This window comes from Aethina tumida, chromosome 4 (assembly GCF_024364675.1).
Source record: "Aethina tumida isolate Nest 87 chromosome 4, icAetTumi1.1, whole genome shotgun sequence".
Lineage (NCBI taxonomy): Eukaryota > Metazoa > Arthropoda > Insecta > Coleoptera > Nitidulidae > Aethina > Aethina tumida.
In genome coordinates, this window is record NC_065438.1 from 22196540 (window position 1) to 22213946 (window position 17407).

Below are 17407 nucleotides of genomic sequence, written 5' to 3' on the forward strand. Positions count from 1 at the left end.
TACAACTGCAATTTTGGGAGGAGTTCTTATTGACTAAAATGAGAACAAGTAACTCTCTAACGTTTATGGAAGTCTACCGGTGTTGTCATCCAAAGACTTTACACTGGAAGATCATTACATGCGTGTCCTTGAATCCTCGAAAAGTAATACATTTCCATACCCCATATTAAACTAAAATATAAAGTACCTTTAAGCTATTTCTTGTGTCTACCTAATTATCTTAATTAATCTGTAATATTCAAATAACTAATGATAGTTCATACTGTATTCTAAAAACTAATATCTTCTTATTCTATAATTTGTGACATTGAGAATTGAACTTCAAATAAATATACAACTGCAATTTTGGAAGGAATTTTTATTGACCAAAATGAGCACAAGTATCTCGCTGACGTTTATGGATGTCCATGTGAAGGCCGTTACATGTCCTGTAAATCCCCGAGATCTATAGATATATATCCCATTTTGTATTAAAATAGAAAGTACTTTCTAGTACCTTTAAGTATTTTTTGTATCTAACTATTTTAATTAATATAAAGGGTTGAAATATCTGTTATTAGTTCATTTTGTAGTTTAAAAACTAATATTCTTGTTATTCTATAAATTTATTTAAGTTAATATTTTGGATAATGTATTTTCTGTTTGGAAGTCCATTAAACATCCAGTGTATTAAAATCCAACAAATCGTAGACCTCCATTGTACAATGCAGCCGTCCAATTGGTTATTGTCCACCAAATGTACAGACAAATAAATTAAAGAATTAACGTCCCAGTTTCCGGATTAAACAATCAAACGAACCACCTCAGAATTATTACAAACACATAAACACAAACATTTGAATGAATAAATTCATAAAATTCTTCACTTTAATCGTTATAATGTTGTGATAAGATCGTAGTGAGGCAATTACTGGTGCATGGTCTCTGGTCAGTACTCACTGTTCCATTAATAAATAATTGCTCGCAACGAGAAGAAAAAACCCGCAAAATTCATTTGTTAACTGGAGTAAATTCTAATTGTACTTATTGCCAAACATATAAATAATGCATGGACGTTCTGTTCAACAACTATGCTAATGCGTTGGCTGCAAATGAAAGTACTGTGGAACTGTTTGTTTTATTGTTTCATTTGTTTGACTTTCTATTAGGGTTGAAGTTAGGGAGCAACAAGTTTGGTCAGGTTCATCAATTCCTCATAATTAGCCAAGATAAACTAAACTAAAGTATTATCCTTGATGTTTCGTATAAATTACAAACTTAAAAACCGTCTCAGGCGTTACCCCTTTCAAGTAAGAACATGTGAAACCCCCAACAAAGTAGTCGTTCCTTTCGTCGTGTTCGTCGGGACGAATTTTCTAAAACCGTATTAAAAATGCATTATTCGCTTTCCATTTCTGAATTAAAATAACCATCCACGCACGTTAACCTGTCGTGCATCTTCTGCTGTTTTCGTTGTCCACCCGCAAATGCGATGAGGCACGGGGGACGGTATAAAAACGTGGTGGTGCCGCGAAAACCTCGAATAGTTGGCAGAAACGGTTGGTTCGCGTTCGTAACGGTGCCGGGAATCAGTGAACGTCGAAGTTTCGGACGGAATGAAATTAAAATAAATTAATTAAGGGTATAGTTAGTTACAGTAAGTCGCGATCCAGCTCGGTGCGGTGCAGTGCACACTCGTAGATCTCGAACGGACGGTGGAAAACTCGTTGTGATTTCCGTTTATCACTTTTCGTTTTGGTGTTGCGTGGATTTTTTTGGTTGTTGCTGGGTGAGTACCGAATTTCTGTGATCTAGAATTAAGCTGGCGCAGTCGACTGGTTTGAATTTGATTGTGATGTTTCGTATGTTAGAAGCGAACATGTGCGACGAGGATGTCTCCGCTTTGGTCGTCGACAACGGGTCCGGCATGTGCAAGGCAGGATTCGCAGGAGATGACGCTCCGAGGGCAGTTTTTGCCAGCGTCGTCGGTCGTCCACGCTATCAAGTAAAGTTCCTCTCAATTTATCTGTTCACATTTATTACACTAATTTACAATTATATAAACTTTCTTGTAACTCGGGTGAGCTAATCTCAAAAGCCATTTTTTTTATTTGGACCCTTCAGATAGATATTGACAAGTTATACATACTTCTGCTGTCCGGAATAATTGGAAAGCCTAATTAAGTAATCTTTCCTCAGGAAGGTGTATAAATTATGCATGCAACGGTACCTAATTCGTTTTAATCGGATGAGGAATAACTAAGTTACAGCTCCAGATAGTTCAAATTTCAAACAATTTTTATCCTTCGCCATTTGAGTATTTTTTTCAGCCACAAACAATTATCAAATCAAGTTTCACATTTTTAATCCTTACTTTATTCAATTACAAGCATTTCTAGCTCTGGCGGACCAATGTTGGGTAAAAATTAAAAATATTGTGTGTGAAAAAAAATATAAATAATTAATTTACCTCTGCATGTTTAGAAATAGATAAATGATTATATTGTTTAATTAAAACAACTTTTGATGATACATTTGATCCAATATAATGTCATACGTATTCTGATTTTTAAAATAATACAAATTAAACACTTGAAAAGTGTGTTTGAAGAGTGTGAAGAGCTTCATCTTGAACTTTTAATATTCTTTTGGTGGGTCTTCTCCATTATTTGTTTATCCCTGAACTTTTGATGTCTTCAAGCACTTCAGTCATGTGTTGATTAAACCTTTCATCTTATCCATAGCTTTGACCACATACATTTTCTACAGGATAAACCAAAGGATTGAAGGGAACACGAACCTTAATTGTCTTATTTGAACTTTGGAATCGAAATTGAACATTTTGATATGAATATGTCTGTCTAGAATGGGTGAGAATTAATTGAAAGATTGTGATTCGTCCATACCAATTGCCTTGTACTTTTGTAGCAATGCGTTAATCTTTTTGACCTAATTGGGACATACATAATGTCTCAAAAATTTGTTAACGACTACTCGCGTTAACTGCGTTCAAACATTCATTAAATGCCTTCTCATTATACAATGGGTGGTTGGGAGGCCATTTTGAAATATCCACTTCATTTAAATTCTTGGTAATATCGGTAATTTGTCTTTTTCATTTTCATGAACTAGGCTTACATATATTTTTCATGCAATTGAAATTACAGAGAAATTAGTATAGGTTATACATTAACCTAAAATTAGGAGATATTAAATTTTAGCTTAAAATAGGTTATACAGTAGTGGTTATGATTATAGTATATTTTAAAAATTTAATTTTTGTGGGTTTCGCTTGAAATTTTTATGAAAAAAAAAAAATTATACTATATACCTATTTTTTCAAAATGTTCATTAAAAATAGCACATTTATGAATTTTTAATAATTTTTATATCATAAATAATCAAAAAAACTAACCTAACCTAACCAAAAATAGATTATTTCCAAAAAAAAAAAAATTGTCTATAACGTAAGTTTTCAATTATATTATAATTATACTGATTTCTTTAGTTTTTACATACATTTATTAATTCAAACTTTTTATTTTTTTCCAAATTTTTAAAGATTTGACAATAAAAAGATTTTCAAATATTTATATAATAAAATTTTAACAATTTTGATCAGGTAAAAATAATTAAGATTTCTTGAAAAAATACTGATTTTTGTTTGAAATTTTTATGAAAAAAATTTATTAAAAATAGCATATTTTCAAAACAAAAATAAAATTGTCGATAACGTAATTTTTCAATTTTTTTTTTGAGTTTTTGATAACTTAACAATTTTTATATCATAAAAAATCAAAAAATTAATTTTTTTTCATTTATATATATATATTTTTTTGTTCTATTTTTAGAAGTGATGAACTAACTTGTCTGGGTCAATTGAAAAAAAAATCCTTAGATAAAAATTAATTTTAAATTTGAACAAACTGATTTTTGAGGTTTTTTCTCCTCTTATGCCCATTTTTTTAGAAAGTTCATCAAAAATAGAGTAATCTCAAAAAAAGAAACCTAACCCATTTTTTTTCAGAAAATTCATAAAAAATAGAATATTTTCAAAAAATAAAAAAAAATAGAAACTTTATCTAACCTAATCTAATCCTATCTAACATAAACTATTTAAAAAAAAAGATCATCAAAAATAGAATATTTTCAAATAAAAATTGTCAGTAACGTAATTTAAAAAAATGAATTTTTGAAATTTTTTTGATTTTTAATAAATTTAATAAAAAATATTCATATTTTTTTCATGATTTTTTTATAATTTTATATTGACTTTTTTTACAATATTCTATTTTTGATAAACTTTCTGAAAAACAGTAGATTAGGTTAGGTTTCCATTTCTTTTATTTTTTTGAAATTTCACCATGATTTTTCATCACTCATTTTAATAAAATATATAAAAAACATTGAAACCTCAATTTAATAAAAATATAATACTTGGAAAGTATTATCCATTGTGACGAAGTGGTTAAAAGACCAAAGCATCGATGTTTTGTCTTGCCCGTCCCAATCTCCAGACATCAACCCTAAAGAAAGCAAGGGGGATCACGTTTATAACCAAATTCGACAAACAAATTTCACAAATTTAAACGAACTCATCACAGCAATTCAAGAAGCTTAAAGGAATATGGGCCTGTCGTATATTTAGAAAATGGTTCAGTCTATGTCACGGAGATGAATGTAACTTAATACTTAAACAAAAATTGTAAATTAATTTTATTTTAACAGTCCTCATTAAATAAAAGATTTATGGCTAAAATATTTTAAAAAGTTGCTATAATAATGTCTATTACTGTACATATTAATTAGAGGATAAATAATGATTAAACTTTTGTTGTGAATATTTTTGACTGGTTTCTTTAATTGATAAATATAAAATATGTTTTAGTATTATATTTTTTGATAGAAATTTTTAATTGTTTTGCAATAATGACAATTCTAATATTATTGTTAACTTAAGATTTACAATATTCCAGAAATTTTGCTATACGACCAATATACAGCATATTTGTATATTTGTGTATAATTTTATTTATTATTTTAACAATATTAAAAATCCCTTTCAAAAGTAAAGCAGCTATATTTATATCCAACTCAATTCAGAGAAACATGGAATAAGAGTATTAATATAGAATAAGTGTATTAATATTATTTTAACATTGCTTTTTGTAGAAGAGTTATGGCTAAAATATTTAACACTTTAATAAGTTCCTAAAATGATGTCCACCACTGTACTTGTAATTGATTATGGTATCGAATAGAAATATAAAACTTTGTGTTCAACGTACCCGGATTACTCTAACAAACATAAGAAAAAATGTTTATAGTTCAGAGTAGAAATTTATAAACAAACATAGGAAAAATTTTCTATAGTTCAGAGTAGAAATTTAAATATATTTTTTAATTTAGGGTGTGATGGTGGGAATGGGACAGAAAGACTCCTACGTCGGAGACGAAGCTCAGACGAAACGGGGCGTTCTCACCGTCAAATACCCCATAGAACACGGCATCATAAACAACTGGGACGACATGGAGAAAATCTGGCATCACACCTTCTACAACGAATTGAGGATCTGTCCGGAGGAACATCCTGTTTTGTTAACGGAGGCTCCGCTCAATCCCAAGATCAATCGCGAGAAGATGACTCAAATCATGTTTGAGACTTTTAACTGTCCAGCAATGTACGTGGCAATCCAAGCCGTCTTATCCTTATATGCCAGTGGCAGAACCACCGGCATCGTCATGGACTCCGGGGACGGCGTCTCGCACACCGTCCCCATTTACGAGGGTAATATTCAGGTGAATTAACAATTCAAGTCTGTGAATGTGTACGTTTGTCATCAGGTTACGCCCTACCACACGCCATACTGCGCATGGACCTGGCAGGACGCGACCTCACCGACTATCTGATGAAGATCCTCACCGAGCGAGGCTACAGCTTCACCACCAGCGCCGAACGCGAGATCATCCGCGACCTCAAGGAGAAAATCTGCTTCGTAGCCCTCAACTTCGAACACGACATCGCCTTGTCGGCAACGTCCAGCTGCTACGAAAAATCCTACGAACTCCCCGACGGCCAGATCATCACCCTGGGCAACGAACGTTTCCGCTGCCCCGAGGCCATGTTCCAGCCCTCGCTGCTCGGCATGGAAACCCCCGGCATCCACGAGACCACCTACAACTCCATCATGCGCTCCGACATGGACATACGCAAAGATCTATACGCCAACACGGTGCTGAGCGGCGGCAGCACCATGTTCCCGGGCATCGCCGATCGCATTCAGAAGGAGATCGCCGCCCTGGCGCCCGCCTCCATGAAAATCAAGATAATAGCGCCGCCCGAACGTAAGTATTCGGTGTGGATTGGCGGCAGCATCCTGGCCAGCCTGACCACCTTCCAGCAGATGTGGATCTCCAAGCAGGAGTACGACGAGTCCGGGCCGGTGATTGTACACAGGAAATGTTTTTAGGGTGTGACTAAAGCAGTATTTATTTATTTTTGTATCTGTTGGAAACTGAGGTTGGAAATATATTATTTATGCTGCTTCTGCCGTTTATTTTTACCTAAGAGATAATTCACAATACAAAAATATTTTAAATTATTATTAGATTAGATAATTGTACGTTCTAATTAATGTTTATGGAAATTAACATTTTTATTATATATAAGTTGAAACACAAAGTTTATGTGTCGTGTTTTAATTATAAAACTTACACATCACATAATATGGTTACACATATACATTTAAGGCGTTCATACATTCATGACCATTCAGTGGATATCTGTTGTATATCCCATAACTGTTTATGTTTGTTTGTAATAGATACAGTGGTGGCCAGGAGAAACAGCACAATTTAAAATTAAATTTTTTTTTAAGATATTTCAGGCTTTAATTCAAAATTTGTCCAGATAAAATATATTTCAATATTCTCCATCTTTTATTTTGCTTATTTATGTTTGTATCTGTTAGAAACTGAGGTTGTAAATATATTATTTATATTGCTTTTACCGTTAATTTTAGCCAAGAGACAATAATGCAAATAAACTCATTACATACATAGGTTCTAATGTTTATGAATATGAATATTTTTAATATAATTTCTTGATTGGATAGAATAAACAAATAATAATTAACATTTTTATTATATATAAGTTGAATCACAAAATTTACACATCATATAATATACATACATGTATTTAAGAGGCGTTCTTAGATCATCATAACTGTATATAAATAACTACAATGTAATGGTTTGTAATATATACAGTGATAGCCAGGAGAAAGAGCACAATTTATGGTTATGAATAAAATTTATGTTTACGACCGAAATTTACGGTTTTGACCAAAGTTTAAGTTTATGACCGAAATTTATGTTTATGACCATTTTAATTTATGGTTATGACCGGAATATATGGTTATGACCGAAATTTATGATTATGACCGAAATTTATGATTATGACCGAAATTTATGGTTATGACAAATTTTAATTTATGATTATGACTGAAGTTTATGGTTATGACCAAAATTTATGTTTATGGCTGAAATTTATGGTTTTGACAAAAATTTATGGTTATGACCGAAATTTATAGTTATGTCCAAGATTTATGTTTGTGAACAAAATTTGTGGTTATGACCATTTTAATTTATGGTTATGATCGAAATTTACGATTATGACCGAAATTTATGGTAATGACCAATATTTATGTTTATGTCCAAAATTTATGGTTATGACCAAAATATATATTTATGACCAAAATTTATGGTTATGACCGAAATATATGTTTATGATCGAAATTTATGGTTATCACCATTTTTAATTTATATCAAATATAAAAATTTATGGTTGACTAAAATTTATGTTTATGACCAAAATTTATGGTTGTGACCAAAATTTATGTTTGTGACCAAAATTTATGATTTTGACCAAAATTTATGTTTATGGCCAAAGTTTATGGTTATAACCGAAATTTATGTTTATGACCATTTTAATTTATCGTTATGACCGAAATTTATGGTTATGATCACAATTTATGGTTATGACTAAAATTTATGTTTGTGACCGAAATTTATATTTATGATCATTTTTAATTTATGGTTATGACCGAAATTTATGGTTATTAACCAAATTTATCTTTGTAACCATTTTTAATTTATAGTTATACACAAATTTATGGTTATGAGCAAAATTTGTTTATGACCGATATTTATGGTTGTGAAAAAATTAAAATACTATAATAACGAGTAATAGAAAGTCAATAAAATTAAATGTGAATGTGGATAGGAATGAGAGTTATGAAATATGAAGAAACATGACATGAAGAAATATGAAATGTGAAAAGAAGTGTGAAGTGTGAAATGCTCCGGAAAAATGGTTTATAGTGTTATTAATATTAAGAATCAGTATATCAAATCCTTTTTTGTCCTATGGACAAATAAAAATGATTTAATTAAGACACAATATAGCAATTTATTAAAATATATTAAAAATAGGAGCAGTACTATGGTTGTGTCTACTATGCGACTGGTCAATCTAATTTTCTTTAAAAAATTGCATACTTTTTTAATTTTAATGGATAAAATTATAAAAACTTTTTACTTTATGGTCTTTCATTGCTCCCTGTAAATTTAAATCGATTATTTACTGGCGGTCTTTCGCTTATTATAGCGTTACCAAGACCCGGAGAAACAAGAAGAAATGGCTAAGACTTTATGGCTAAATAAGTCAATCGTTTCCCGTATTTTTAAAAAAATTTGAGGAACTGTTCAAGTAATTCAAGTGATAGCTAAATTGTAGAAGTTGAGTTCGAAAAAAAAAATCGATAACTGGATAATTCGAAAGTCAATAAACAATCAAATTTTATCGTCATCTGAAATTAAAGCCAATCTGGAGGAAATTAGTTCATGGACTGAGAGAAAATGGTGTTTGGAAGGGGGTTCCTTTAACCCCAGACCTCCAAGAATAACCATAATTTCAACCATAAATGTGAAAGTACTTGCTTAAGATCACATTAGGAAGTTTCTTATACTCACAGTTAAACATGTTGGTGGTTCAATTATGATATGGGGATCCTCCAATTCTTATGACGTAGTCTCCTCAGACTGATGATGACAGGGATGTATTAAACAACAATCTGCTTGCATATATTAAAGAAATAATGCTCTTAATAAACGTGTTTCAACATGAATGCTACCCAATATCACAAATAAAAAATTGTGAGGGATTGGTTGTGTCATTTCTTTGTTACTGTGTATTGGAGTAAAATTTCTTAAACACTTTTTTTTCAATATTGACAGTGCTTCACAGACTAATGCTGTACTTTTTTAATGTTAATAAACCACTGGTAATGTTATTTATGCTTTTCCTCTACTTCTCATTTAATTTGAAGTCTTTACTTTATTAATTATTTTTTTAGTTATTTTAAGTGTGTACATCAAGGTAAACATTTTTAACTAATTAATCTTACAAATTAAATTTCTGATTAAAATTAAAAAAAAAATATTCAAAAAACAGTTAACGGACAAATTAGCTGGCTGGAAATAAAAAAGAACAAAAATGTTTTAAAAGTATTTTGTAATATAAATCGGCAATTAGTTGGCCGAATAATTTGGTGCATCAAATAAAAAAAAACAAATGTTTATGCGTGTTTGTATTTTTTGTCTGTCACATTGTGTAAACAATATTTTCGGAACGAACTTGTTTTGACGATTGTCAGGTGCATGACACGTTGTCAAATTTATTAATAAAAGGATAAATAAAATACGAGGTATTTTTTTATTAATTAGGCATCAATTACTTATTGTTCTGCAAACAATAATAACGTGAGTTGAATAAAAATTGTTAAGAACAATTACACCGCAAAATACTAAATTAATAAACAAAATAAAACGCACTTTTGTTTTGTTTATTGGGGAAATATTCGTAACTGCGGCAACGACGCGGTTGATAGGTGAAGTGGCGCCAAACCGTTACGGAATTCAAACGTGCTGCGGCGAGTCGCTGAACTACGGCGAGCGTGTCTCGACCAATGGCATACGAGACTTTGTGCTGCCGCCAACTGGATCGGCGATGCGACAGCCCTGCTACAAAACGTTTTTTCACCCCGTCTAAATAAAATCGGGGCGCCCCGAGTCATACCGGTGCAAAGTGCAATCTATGTGTTACATTTCGTGCGTGTCGATAACGGTGTCGGTGTTGGCATGAAACAGTGACGGCTCTCGGAAGTGCGAGCAGCCGATCGGTCGCCATTTTGCGTCGGACGGACGTCTAGATTTGCCCAGTTTTCAGAGTGCGGACGAGGTAGCACTACTTCGAGAGGGTGGTCGAGATGACCCACCAGAACAACACCACCAACTGGGTCATCCAGGGCACCAACGGTAATGCGATTAGTGTTTGCACGATGGCGGGATTTTCGTATGAGCTGGGGGGGCGAACGGCAACATCATAACCTTCAATTTTGTTCGCAGGACAGCCACAGATGATCAAGCTGGTGCAGTCCGGCAAGCCGATAAGCAGCATTGTCACCTCGTCGGTGGCGGGCCAGCCGATCAAGATATTTAAATCGCCAACGTCCAGCACCGCCGACTCCAGCCAGGTAGGGGATTTTCGGTTTTTCTTGTTGGTGCCTCATGCTAGTCTATCCCTGATTTGTGCGCGACGTTCGCAGGAATTCGTTCCTGTAATGCAAAAAAATATGACTTTAATAGACACTCTGACAGTTGCCTTTTATTTTGTTTTGTTATTACTTCCTTCATTTTTGGTTTTCATTGCAATAAATCCATATTGTACACTTATTAATAGTAATTTTACAACTGATTTACTTAGTTTTCACAAAATATTACCTTTTTGTGGAATTTTTACCCCAAAAACTACTTAATAATAAACCTTGAATAGTACTAAAAATACGGGGCTGAGACACATAATTTTTTAGTTCTTTAAACACCAAATAAAGGAAATCTAAAGAATTGATTAAGAACCAAAAATAGACTTGCAGAAAAGCGGTTATCTGCCTTAAAAGGAAACACGATCGCGACTTGGTGTCACTGACCGAAAAAAACTCTAGAATTTCCCATTCAGGAAATGATATTTTCACTTAAAACCCCACATAATGCACCAGACTTTAATTGGACAAGAAAATGATGTAAATAAGGGGTAAACACCTGTTAGTTTTATAATATAAACCATCTGTTGAACACAGGTAGTTTTTTGAATTATTTAAACAGGAAATTGTCATGACTAATTGATTTATTGATTCAGTGTATCAGTTTTGTTAGTTTTTACCTATTAAATTAATCTTGTGTCAATTACCCACCATGTTTTATATGTTTGTCTTCAATTTGAAATATTACTTTTTCTCTTCAGAACTTCGCAGCTGGAGCGCAGGTAATTAGGACGATATCCTCACCTAAAATTGTGACAAGTAAGTTTAGAGTAATACTGAATAATCAATTCATCAAGTGAATGTTTGTCAACTTTTAGAAACCGTACCAATACATGTGAACAGTGGTGCAATGCCCAAAGTCACGAAAACCATCAGACTCACACCTTCACAAATGGTAAGTAAGATAATTCATCGGTGGTGGCTACTCAGATGAGGCTGGTAAGACCCTGAAAATGATTTTATTGGCACAATTTTTATGTCTTTATATTTAGACAGATGGTCGACTTGGAAGAATCAGTAAACAAAATCCTTTCTAAACTTCTAGATAAATAATTGAGTCATACAATATCAGTGTGCTTAGCAGAATAATCAGATATCGACTGAATGAATAATCCCTTAGTTATATTTCACTAAAGAATACATTAGTATCAAAAAAGAATAATTGAACAAAACTAAAGTTTTCAAAATGCCCAACGAAATATTTTTTTAAGCCATGTATAAATTATTTAACATATGCAGTAGTGGCCATAATTGTATTATTATAATATTTATTAAAAATATAAGCTATACTGCTTGAATTGAATTCCAGTGCCTGTAATGTTTGTTTTTTCTGTTATTCTTGTGTCCACTTTGAAATTGGTCAATATAAATTTTCTTTAAAAAAAATTGTCAACTTTTTTATTTTAACGGTCTAACTAAAAGGTCTGTAAAGCTACCAATTTTGATGCCACCTTATAAGGAACAATTATATTAAAATTCCTAAATTTTATACAGGGTTTTATAGCAATATATTATATTATATTAATACCTAAAATTCAAACCTAAAATTTAATTTCTCTGTAGTTTATTAAAATTATGAATTATATTACTTGAATTGGATGCCAGTTCCTATAATGTTAATTGTTTTTTATGTTATGGTTGTGTCTACTATGCGACTGGTCAATCTAATTTTCTTCTTTAAAAAATTGCGTACTTTTTTAATTTTAATGGATAAAATTATAAAAACTTTTTACTTTATGGTCTTTCATTGCTCCCTGTAAATTTAAATCGATTATTTACTGGCGGTCTTTCGCTTATTATAGCGTTGCCAAGACCCGGAGAAACAAGAAGAAATGGCTAAAAGTTTATGGCTAAATAAGTCAATCGTTTCCCGTATTTTTAAAAAAATTGAGGAACTGTTCAAGTGATTCAAGCTAAATTGTCGAAGTTGAGTTCGAAAAAAAAAATCGATAACTACTGGATATTTCGAATGTCAGAAAACAATCCAATCTTATTGTCAACTGATATTAAAGCCAACCTTGAGGAAATGGGACTTGCTAAATTAGTTCAAGGGGTGTGAGAAAATGGTTAGAGAATGGAGGTTCATTTGTCCCCAGACTTACAAGGAAACCCTGATTTCTACTAAAAATATTAAGGTCCAATTTTGACTTGCCTTGGATCACATTCACTGGACCACAGAACAGTGGGGGCGAGTAGTTTTTAGTGAGTCTAAATTTAACTTATAAAAAACGTCGGTTCTGTTCATGTTAAACTTCGTGCTGGAATAAAACTATACAAAAGATTGGTTATATCCATAGTGAAACATGGTGGAGGTTCAATTATGCTATGGGGATGCTTCAATTGTTCTGGCGTAGGTCCCCTTAAACTGATTTGTGTACAGTGAGTCGATCAGAGTTAAGCAAGTAAATAAAATTAATATTTCTTAAAGAAAAATTAATTTTAAATTGGAAAAACTGTTAATTTTTGTGGGTTTTGCTTGATGTCAAAAAATAATCCAAACTCATCGTCAACTGAAATTAGAGTCGATTTGAAGGAAATGAGACTTGTTGAAATTAGTTTAAGGACTGGGAGAAGATGGTTAAAGGATGGGGGTTCGTTTAACCCCAGAGCTACACGAAAATTCCTGGATTTTATTAATAATGTGAAAGTTCAATTTTGACTTGTTTAGGATCACATTCACTGGATCATAGAACAGTGAGGAGTAGTTTTTAGTGACAATTCTAAATTTAATTTAATAAGAAACGATGGTTCTGCTTTGGTCATCACTGTATATAAGATTTCTTAAACTCTATATTAAAAAATACATTTTTTTGTGTTTTTATTTTTTAAAGTAGAGTATAACTCAATATTTAAACAAAGTTAGAAGGGTAATAAATTGTAAAACCAAGTATTAAACAAGCAATAACAATTTTATATTAAATTTCAATGAATATTTTGAGCGCAAGTTCTCCAGAGGCACTTTTAAATGTGCCTCTTCGCGTCAATTCGTTTCCAACAATCGCGCATGCGCTTTAAGGTTATTGTTTCAATGGTAGGGGAGCTGAGGCGTGGCCTCCAGCCAATGAGATAACTCCAAATACCGACACAAACGAAGTTTCCGATTCTTCAGTTTCATGTGTGTGTCTGGTGGATTCAGTTGTGGAAAAGTTTTTAATACTGCGTCTCTTTTATTACGATATGGCGTCAACCAGTAATAACACGAAAGAATTTATTAACATAAGAAATGCCGTTGACGTGGAAGATTTTTTATTAAATAAATGTATATTTCCGGTTTAAATAACCATGACAAAATGTTTGATGTAAAAGGATTAAACCGTCAAAATCCTAATTTGAATACATTAACAAATACAGGACAAAAAACTGGGGATTTACTATATGCTGACCATATCTTATTTTCAAAGGATAGTGAAGATATTTGATAAAAAGTTTTTGACTTGAAAAATGTATCTTGCGGACTAAATTTACATAACAAATGTAAAATATTGTTTTTCTTGTTCAATATATAATGTGTCTCACCGGACTCAATCCTCACGTGCCGCCACTGTAATTCATCCAAAAATTATCAGTTATTTTACAGCCAACTATCCTTTTAAATTAATAGCCAACATAACATCTTCAAATTTCCTATTCAATTTGCACATTTGTTAACCCCTATGTCACGTTAGGTTGCCACCATTGAAAATCGCATTCCGTTCAAACGTTCATTGTTGCAGCAAAATTTCAAGTTCATAAACGCCTCGGCCTCCCCCAAAATCCAAATACAGGCGGGCACGACCGCCTACCAAACGGCCCCGTCCCCTTCGCCACAGAGCGGCGCCAAGGCGCCACCCATCCTCTCGCGCAAGAACCAACGGGCCGTCGACTCGCTCGAGATGGAGTACACGCCGGAGTCGAAGCGATGCAGGAAGTCGGAGAAGGTGAGCAAGGGGCTGCGTCACTTCTCGATGAAGGTGTGCGAGAAGGTGAAACAGAAGGGTACCACCACGTACAACGAGGTGGCCGACGAGCTGGTGACGGAGTTCACGAACGCCACCAGCCAGTTCGCGGCCGAGTACGACCAGAAGAACATCAGGCGTAGGGTGTACGACGCGCTCAACGTGCTGATGGCCATGAACATTATTTCGAAGGAGAAGAAGGAGATCAGGTGGATCGGGTTGCCCACCAACTCGCTTCAGGAGTGTCAGCAGCTGGAGAAGGAGGTACAGAAGAAGATCAAGTCCATCAAGGAGAAGGAGCGTCAGCTGAACAAGTTGATACTCAACCAGGTCGCCTTCAAGAATTTGGCACAGAGGAATCGAGACGCGGAGAGGACGCACGGGACGCCCGCGCCTAATTCGTACATTCAATTGCCTTTTATTGTTGTTAACACGGACAAGAAGACTGTTATTAATTGTAGCATTTCGAATGATAAGTAAGTCTGCTTGTGGGGTCCTTGTTGCCTGAATTATAAACGTATTTGTTGCAGGATGGAGTACCTATTTCAATTTAGCGATAAGTTCGAAATCAATGATGATTCGGACATACTCAAGTCAATTGGAATGTTGTCAGGTATTGTAACAGCAGCAAAAAACCCTTCGTTGTTTGATTGTGTTTGTTATCCTCAGGACTGAATACAGGCGAGTGCACGCCGGAGGATCTAGAACGAATTAAAGGATTAGTACCTGAATCTCTGTGGCCATACGTGGACAGTAAGTCATTAAAACAGCATACAAAGTTTAAGTTTAAATTAGCATTGTAAACCAGTTGTGTAACATTTACTGACAATTTGATTGATTATGCAGAAATTGCGAGCGGCTCCAGCCACTCCGGATTGGACGACGTGCTGACGACGGCGTCGGGCAGCTCCGGGGCGGTCCACTTCAGCGTCGACGATCTGGTGGAGGCGACGTTGGATGACAGTTCGCGACAGTCGTCGAGTTACGACCCGATGTCGCCGAACGGCGCCGATTATTCGGAGGACGAGATCGACTCGGACATATCGAGCGACACCGACCTGAACGGATAGAACGGGGCGATGGAGGCGGCGGTGGCGAATCGTTTTTTTGATTTTTCGATGGCGTACCACTTTTTGCACGTCGTATTTATTGATTTTTGTTGGGGGTTTGATTTGTTAAGAGTTTTTTAATGTTGTTGATCTTTTGTTTAGTTTATCATAAATGTTTATTTCCAGTTCTCCTTGTTTCTGGGCCGAGTTCAATTTAACATTTTGCAGTTACAGAACGTTTTTTGTATTTAAATATTCATCGAAAATGAGTAACAATTATTGTGCAGTGTGGGTAAAGTATTGTTTCTTTGACAAAATCACACGAAAAACGTCCAACAGAAGAGAAAAAAAACACGCCTTCCGTCACCCTGATTAAAGTGGAAGTTGTACGACAATATAAATTTATTTTTCGTATGAACGAGACGAATAGATATAGTTTTTGATATCACTTAAGATAGTTGCACTGATGCTGAGACGCGATGTTCTGTAAATATTGTTGTGGTGAGAGAGACGTTCATTTTTTGAGCAAGAGTAAAATTTTGCGCCAAGTGATTTCAAGTGCTTAACATATTTAAACGAGTAAAATTTTTGTAGAGGACCAAGATAATTGATTTTTTAGCATGGAGACAGATTATTTTAAAATAGAAAGTCGGTCCCTGAATTGGACTCTTCACATGGTTTTGGGCACACCTGAGACTGTGTGAAGATTGATTGTTTAATTTGTTTTGTAAAAAACCTGTACATAATTCAATTTGAACCATCTGCTTAATATTTGATTAATTTTTAAAACGAGTTGTAATTTTTTGTAAATAAGATAATTGATTGAAAGAGTTTATGTTAAGATTTAGCCCTTAAATATATTTGGCCTTTTATATTTGGTTTATTGTTAAAATTTGTGTTAATTAAACAGCACAATTGAAATTCAATGTCCATATATGTACATTCTAATAAAACAATACCTGGTTTATGTTCAAACTGTAACATATTATGGTTAATTGAAATACAGATGTAGATGCCATTATTATTGAACTAGAATAGTTTTTTATCATTGTACAATATTTCTTATAAAAAAACAAACAAGCAGAATTTACAAAATTACACTTTTGACCTGTGATTAAAAAAAAATACATTTTTGGTACCTACAAACAGTATTTGGTAATTACAATAATGTTGTGACATGTTCCGTTAATAAAATGATACCAACAAAGCTGTATTTTATTTTATTAGGGTGAATGAAAGATAAAAATACTAATTTAAATACTTTATTACGACCATCTTAAAAATACCTCAACTATATGAAATTTTAAATATACAACTTCAGAAATTGTAGTTATGCCAAATCATCATCATCATACAAATCTTCAAATTCTATAACAAATAACAAAATTAATTAAACAGCCTTACAAAGACGAAAGTTTTATTTCTTACCATTGAAAAAATCTGCATGAACAGCTTTCTCGTTTGCGGTGAGGTCCATCAGAAGACTTGTGGACCCGCCAGCCTAAAATATATTATTTAGTATTTAATTATAAATAAACTATGTTTACCACCTCCTCCAAGTCCATATAAGGACCTGCTCCTTCTGGAAACATTTCGTCTGCTACTATTGCTGGCTTCATCGCTGAATTTGTTGTTGATTATGAATTGTTTATAGAGACGTCAGATATCAAAAAACATGTGTGGTTGTCAAGGCCTGGGGATTTTGGTTTTAACATGTTGGTGGCCCTGGTTGGGTTTTCTATAGATTTTCATAGGATTGTATAAATAATATTGGAATGTTAAT

At 33.3% G+C, this 17407-nt stretch overlaps 3 protein-coding genes across 3 annotated transcripts; 2 read left to right on the forward strand and 1 right to left on the reverse strand.

Moving 5' to 3' along the window:
• The first annotated feature begins 1673 nt into the window (after nucleotides 1–1673).
• Nucleotides 1674–6492, forward strand: LOC109606151 (actin, acrosomal process isoform-like). The gene is made up of 4 exons (XM_020022718.2): nucleotides 1674–1768; nucleotides 1851–1984; nucleotides 5389–5767; nucleotides 5824–6492. The coding sequence occupies exons 2-4, from the start codon at nucleotides 1859–1861 to the stop codon at nucleotides 6447–6449; spliced, it is 1131 nt and encodes a 376-aa protein (XP_019878277.1). The 5' UTR covers nucleotides 1674–1768; nucleotides 1851–1858; the 3' UTR covers nucleotides 6450–6492.
• A 3488-nt stretch (nucleotides 6493–9980) lies between these two features.
• LOC109606154 (transcription factor Dp-1) lies at nucleotides 9981–16831 on the forward strand. The gene is made up of 8 exons (XM_020022720.2): nucleotides 9981–10356; nucleotides 10447–10574; nucleotides 11342–11399; nucleotides 11459–11535; nucleotides 14354–15051; nucleotides 15106–15188; nucleotides 15245–15328; nucleotides 15422–16831. Exons 1-8 carry the CDS (start codon nucleotides 10308–10310, stop codon nucleotides 15643–15645), a joined length of 1401 nt encoding a protein of 466 aa, XP_019878279.2. The 5' UTR covers nucleotides 9981–10307; the 3' UTR covers nucleotides 15646–16831.
• Nucleotides 16832–16927: 96 nt separating this feature from the next.
• LOC109606816 (COP9 signalosome complex subunit 9) lies at nucleotides 16928–17391 on the reverse strand. The gene is given in 3 exon segments (XM_020023355.2): nucleotides 16928–16992; nucleotides 17053–17125; nucleotides 17175–17391. Coding segments are annotated over 3 exon segments (207 nt in total). The 5' UTR covers nucleotides 17244–17391.
• Nucleotides 17392–17407: the final 16 nt, after the last annotated feature.

Bases quoted from the DNA above. Each gene is read 5' to 3' on its own strand.
- LOC109606151 (XM_020022718.2), top strand. From the start codon at position 1,859: ATGTGCGACGAGGATGTCTCCGCTTTGGTCGTCGACAACGGGTCCGGC. The intron at 1,985-5,388 runs GTAAAGTTCCTC...TTTTTAATTTAG, and splicing joins TCGGTCGTCCACGCTATCAA to GGTGTGATGGTGGGAATGGG. The intron at 5,768-5,823 runs GTAATATTCAGG...GTTTGTCATCAG, and splicing joins CACCGTCCCCATTTACGAGG to GTTACGCCCTACCACACGCC.
- LOC109606154 (XM_020022720.2), top strand. From the start codon at position 10,308: ATGACCCACCAGAACAACACCACCAACTGGGTCATCCAGGGCACCAAC. The intron at 15,052-15,105 runs GTAAGTCTGCTT...TATTTGTTGCAG, and splicing joins TGTAGCATTTCGAATGATAA to GATGGAGTACCTATTTCAAT. The intron at 15,189-15,244 runs GTATTGTAACAG...TGTTATCCTCAG, and splicing joins GTCAATTGGAATGTTGTCAG to GACTGAATACAGGCGAGTGC.